The 6,000-nt window shown below is 41.8% G+C and overlaps 1 protein-coding gene across 1 annotated transcript in view; it reads left to right on the forward strand.

The window, feature by feature from the left end:
- Window positions 1-4,857, forward strand: part of fech (ferrochelatase) — a 41,448-nt gene extending 36,591 nt beyond the window's left edge. Inside the window, exon 11 of the mRNA XM_017713717.2 lies at window positions 2,287-4,857. Within this exon, the coding sequence (XP_017569206.1) occupies window positions 2,287-2,421 (135 nt within the window). The 3' untranslated portion in view covers window positions 2,422-4,857. The remainder of the gene's footprint in view (window positions 1-2,286) is intronic.
- Window positions 4,858-6,000: the final 1,143 nt, after the last annotated feature.

The following is a 6,000-nucleotide window of genomic DNA, read 5'->3' on the forward strand; positions in this document are numbered from 1 at the left end:
TTACAACGTCGTGTGAAAACGTTAATTCAAATGAACCAAATGAATCGTGGAAATCGTCCAGCACTGAAATGGCCTGTGTCATGTGCTCAGGAGTTTGACATAATATGTAAACATTGTTAAAGTTTCAAAACAAATTGCCATTGTCCATAAATGCAAACTGAGCCTGTTTTGAGTGAATGATTCTGTGATGTTATAAGTACCAGTACATTTTCATATATCCACCTATTCAGCCCTGCCCATTCATATTGAAGTTCTAGGGAGTGTCTCACTTCTGAGGGCAGCCAATAGCAACAGAGTTCATTTATATTATAGCAATCTTAAAGGCACGGTAAAAAGCAGCTTGTTTAAGGGAAAAAAAGGGACAGGAGAAAGTTCATGTTAAAGTGATCTAGGCCTGTTTCTTGGAACATAAATCACTGTTATGAGCAGACCTGAAGGGGAAAAAAATTAATATGTATTACATGGGCCCTTTTTAATTCTAAATAATTTTGGACCGTTTATATGGGTCCATTTTTTTAGCACAACTGCCATTTTCATGTTCTGTTAAAAATGGAGATGCAAGGTTTTATGACAGCAGCGACATTGTGCAGTGATCATGAAATACATGGAAAAAAACAGAGAAATGAGGCAATGCAGAGAGAATGTATTTGGTCACTGTAGCATCTAAAAAGTGTCCTGTTTTTATCTGCATTATCTGTGAACAAAAACATCTTGCTAGATCTCCGACTCTAAGATGTTTGTGTCTTGGAATACCTGTGTTATTCCTCTACGGATAAGTGGTCAAGAGCATGTGGACACCCAAACATCACCTCACCTATCTGGTCATTTCAAAACGATGAACAATATATTTGGGATTTTTTCCCAGCTTTTCTGCGGCAACAGCCACTCTTATAGGCAAGCTTTAAAGTACATATTGTAACATGACTGCAGGGATGTTGGGTGAGAATTCATGGCTTGCAGTGAATGCTCCAGTTTATCCCAAAGTCAGGTACTTCCACTCCAAACTCTGCAGGCAGTTTACTCATGGACACTGTGCATGGGAGACACTTTCATGCTGAAACAGAAGTTCTTTCCCCGACCTGCTGTAAGATTGACTAAGGGGCAAAAACCATGAAAAATAACAGTAATTATTATTCCACGTCCACCAAACATTATATCCAGCGCTCTTGAACATCCACCAAAGCCAGATTCATCTGGGAGACTGTCAGATGGTAAATTGTGATTCATGTCTCCAGAGACTGCACTTCCACTTCTCCAGAGTCCAGTGACTGCATGCTTTACACTACTCCAGCCGTCGATTGGCATTGCGCATATTGACCTTAGGCTTGTTGCAGCCAAGTGTTGCAACCACTTCAGCACATGCCTTTCCCATTATGTGAAACCCTAGATGCTTTTACTTCGCAGTAACAATGCTTATAGTTGGCCAGGGCAGCTCTAGCAAGGCAGAAATTTGAGAAACCTACTTTTTGTGAAGGTGACGTCCTTTAACAGCGACACGTTGAGAATCATTGAGCTCTTCGTTATGACAGCCAGTGCTTGTTTTTGGATTTTCTACACCTGTTAGCAGAAGACATGGACAAACTCCCTGCTGAGGTGTCCACATACTTTTGGCCGTGAAGTGTATCAGTGTTTCTGAATCTTTGTTGTTAGTTTTATTGCCTTTTAACTGAGTAAGTCATAGCAGTTACTGAATAATAAACCTGGGATTTGAGAGTTTAAAGAGGAATTCCACTGTTTCAAATTTTTGTCTAAAATAAGTCATTGAGATGTAAACACTGTACTTCTCAGTGATTGTAATGTGAAATTGGGCATTGTGAAGTAAACTAATGACTTGGATTTCTTGATAGTGGTGATGATAGAAACCATGAGTCACAAAGCAAATATACGTTTATTTGCTAACAGAACCCACCTGTGAACTTCGTGAATCGTCTGTATTTTTGTTGATAATGTTAAAATAGTGATAAATCTGAAAAAATAAGTTTTCTTTTGGGACTATTTTTTCTCACAATGTCCTGCATATGTCCTTCCACCACTGATGAGCTTTAAAATTCAAAACAATGTCAAGTAGTGAATTCATAAGCATTTCATGTAGTAACTTTCTGTGAGGGAGCTTTTCGAGGTGGACGTCTGGTTTCTGTCACCACCACTGTGTACAATTTTGACTCCAAACGACTCTGAATGACTCTGTTTGCATTTCGTTTATGTAGAAATTTAGAAAAATGTTGGAATTCCCCTTCAAGTGCTAGGAATACCTGTTTTAAGTTTGTTTCTCTGTTTCTTCCTCAGGCATTAGCTGATTTAGTTCGAAGCCACCTGAAGTCCAATGAACCGTGCTCTCGGCAGCTCACCCTGCGATGTCCTCTATGTGTGAACCCCACCTGCGGGCAGACCAAGGCCTTCTTCGCCAGCCAAAAACTCTGACCTTTCACTCTCTCGCCACTGACCCCTCATAGCGAAGAGGAACACCTAGTGCTTAACCTTGCTTAATTTAAAACTTAAAAAAAAAAACCCTGGAGCTCCGAACAGAACAAAAATCCCATTTCTCGCGTTAACTGGCACAGCTCTGCAGAGCGGGGAGTCCCCATTGGCCGCTGCCGTGCCATCATATTGCTTAAACCGGTCATCGTCAGTGAGCTGTGAAAAAGGAGCTTCCGAGGGACAGCTGGATTGGATGGACGTGTATATGGCCTTTCAGGACCTGCAGTTGAGTACAGCGAGATTTGTGTTTTCTGCTGACATTCCTCCAAGTATTTGCGCGTGCCTCTCCCCGACAGGTTCTCTACAAGGAAGCCAAAATGATGTCTATCCTAGAATTAGAACTCGCTCTGTCCCTCTCTCCTACTCCGAATCCCTCCCTCCCTCGCTGTTGTTTCCAGCAGATCTAGCAGTTGAGAAATGACTGAAGATGCTCTGAACAGGTGGACTGAGAGAAAAGTAGCCAGCCGCAACAAAGCCACCACTTTGACGCTGTCCAAACAGTCAATGCATTAAAGCTACAGCGTAGAGGTCAGATAATGGTCAATAACAAGGCTAAACTTGGGGGTGTTCCTGTATATTATGCTGCCCCTTCTTATCACCTGTTAGTGATAATGATCAGTAAAAAAAATCCCACCACATTTTTAAAAAATGTAAGTAAATAAATATCACCACTTTAACGCTGTGCCGTTTTGGAATCGGTCCAAACTGCTGCACATGCTTCTGTGAAATGGGGTTAAATACCTCTGCCCACCTGTTAGCAAGAGAAGGCCACTTAAAGGGAATTTGACCAGTTTGTTTAAAAACTCTGCCTAATTCAGTCACTGAGATTGGTTTGTTGGTTTGCTAGCTGCGTTTCTGTTGACTTGCTTTGCAAATGGCAAGCACTAAAATGAAAAAGCGCTAAAAACATTGAATTCTTGCTGTCCAGCACCTCCTTTAAATCAAGCTGACGTTTTATTTTATTATTTATTTTTCAAACTGGACCCTTATGTGAGAGAGCTTGTTACTCCCTCCGTTTAGAAAGGCTGTAGTCTTTTCTGCTCGTCTCTCTCTCTACGAGCTGAAATGTCAGCATTCCTTTTAAAACCACACTCGTCTCCTCCTCAGTGCAGCTCTACCTCTCCACCACACTGTATCTGCTGTAAGAGGTGCCTGAGGAAAATGTCACGTGATCCTAATTTATGCAAAAAATGCATAATCTGCCCCCCAAAAATGTTTCTAGTGTTTTTTTTCCAAAAAAAAAAAAGCAAACAACCAACTTCTTTGCAAAAATGCAACATAAAAAAAGTTGAGATTCATAAAACATTACCAACCATTTCCATTTCCGCAGCCCACATCCACAAACTTTTTGATGTATTAGATCCTTTGGATGGAAGCTTGGCCTTGGCTGAGAAACCTTCCTGTCGCAGATTTCTTTACGGTGGTGGTGATGGGGATCAAGCGTTTTGATGTTTGCAACACACATATAGCCATTTTATTTACTGTCCAATTTATTTATTCATTCATTTAGTTATTTATTTATTATTTAACGTCCGAACTTTCTGTGAGGGAGCTTTTAGAGGTGGACGTCTGGTTCCAATAACCACCTCTGTGAACAAGCCTGACTCTGTAAGTTTCACTAGAACAGAGCATTTCACACCAAACCTGAAAGACTTTATTTACATCTTAACCGTTAAATTATGCATTATTGTTTGTAAGAAATTCCCCTTTAAAAAGTGCTGTCCATCTATACAGGCTGAAGGCTGTAGCTCAGCAAAGCCATCCGCTTTGAATGCACTTCACTCGTTTCTCAACTTCTCCTTTTCCCTCGTAACCCCCCACGTCACCCCCACCCCTCACGACTATTATGCATTTTGGCCTGCGCTGATCAGTTTCTCACGACTACCTGAGCGACTTTACAGACTTCGAGGAGAAGATCGCCTCTCTGACTCCTGCTGCTCCTGCTCGCACAACAGCGTTTGCTGAGCACCTCCACCCCGACTGACTAAACGCAACAGCGCCACCTTGAGGCTGGTAACGCACAGCCAACTCATCGTCACGTGCCTTTTCTCTGGCTCCTGGAGGACTCCATGGATAAACTTAGCTGATTAAGTGCTTTAAGTTGTATTAACAACAAACGCAATACCAGGTTTTTGATTTATTTATATGAATTGAATGTGGTATGTATTCTTTCTTCTTTTAATTGTTGTTTTAGAACTGCTGTATGTGTGAGGTTTGGCTGACACCACTAACAACAAACAAACAAGCAAGATAAGTTATTTATTTATTTAAAGCAGTCTGTGAGAGTTGATGAGCGCGTCAATTGTTGCGTATTTCTTTGTGGTTCTATTTCAGTCTTCCGCCGTCGGCCAATAAAGTAGGAACATCCAGTGTAGCAGATCCCACGTTTTTGTCATTCCCTTCCTCTCTCTCTCTCTCTCTTTCTCTCTCTCTCTCTCTGTCTCTCTCTCCATTCCTCCCTATGGCGTGTCGGAGCTACTGTTGATTAAGCTGAGAGAAATTGGTTGTCCTGGACCCAATAACCCCTCAGAGGAGTGTGTGCGTGTGAGGGATGCTCCAGGGGCCAGCAGGAGCCTCCTGGTAATTGAAAAGCGAGGACGCCGGCTCTGCTGAGCAGTGTGACCTCTAATTGAGAGGGGAGCGATTGATTTCTCCAACGTGAGAGAAACTGGGAGGCAGGAGGGGGAAGGCAAGAATGGGGGGATGGTGCAGTTCTGAGGGAAGGAGGAGGGGAGAGAAATGAAAGAATGAATGTTGATTCTCAAGAGGTGGGAAAGACTGACTGTGGGGAGGACTGGAGTAGACAGAGTGATGGTTGGAGGGAGGGTTGTGGTGAGAGAGAGGGAGAACAATAGGATATTTTGACTCCTTAGATGCAGCTTGTTTTCAAAAGCTAGGAGCGCTTATATTTTCCCGTTTTCACCACAATCTCAAATCACCCCACTCTATAAAAAAAACAAAAAAACTAAAGGTTCCTGGAAGATCTTTTGAGGGGTTCTGCAGAACTTGCAAAGAATCTGTAATCAATAGAAGCCCATATCGTAAGGGTTCCACGTTGACTACTAAACATTTATTTATGTGTGTGTGTTCGAGGCATGTTTATTTCTTGCCAATGCCATGTGGAGATGTTCTGGGCCTTGTTAGTGTTGGAGAACAGTGTCGTGTTAGAGAAAAGTCGGAAAACCAGGGGTTGGATAAAAGCACAAAAGCTATGAAGCTATGTTCTTGAGACAAACACTGAGAAGTCCATGAGAATATTCTTAAACGCGGTTCACCAAAAAAAGAGTAAGAAATCTTAAAATCTTCTTTTCTATTAAAATAGACCGAGGATGTTTACTTGCTTGGTTCCTAAAAGAACCCTAAAATAGAATCTATAATCAATAGAAGCCCATATCGTAAGGGTTCCACGTTGACTACTAAACATTAAAAATGAAGTTTAGTTTGTTGAAGTTTGTGTTCTAAACATATTTATTTCTTGCCAATGCCATGTGAAGACGTTCTGGGCCTTGTTAGTGTTGGAGA

Source organism: Pygocentrus nattereri, chromosome 16 (assembly GCF_015220715.1).
Source record: "Pygocentrus nattereri isolate fPygNat1 chromosome 16, fPygNat1.pri, whole genome shotgun sequence".
NCBI lineage: Eukaryota > Metazoa > Chordata > Actinopteri > Characiformes > Serrasalmidae > Pygocentrus > Pygocentrus nattereri.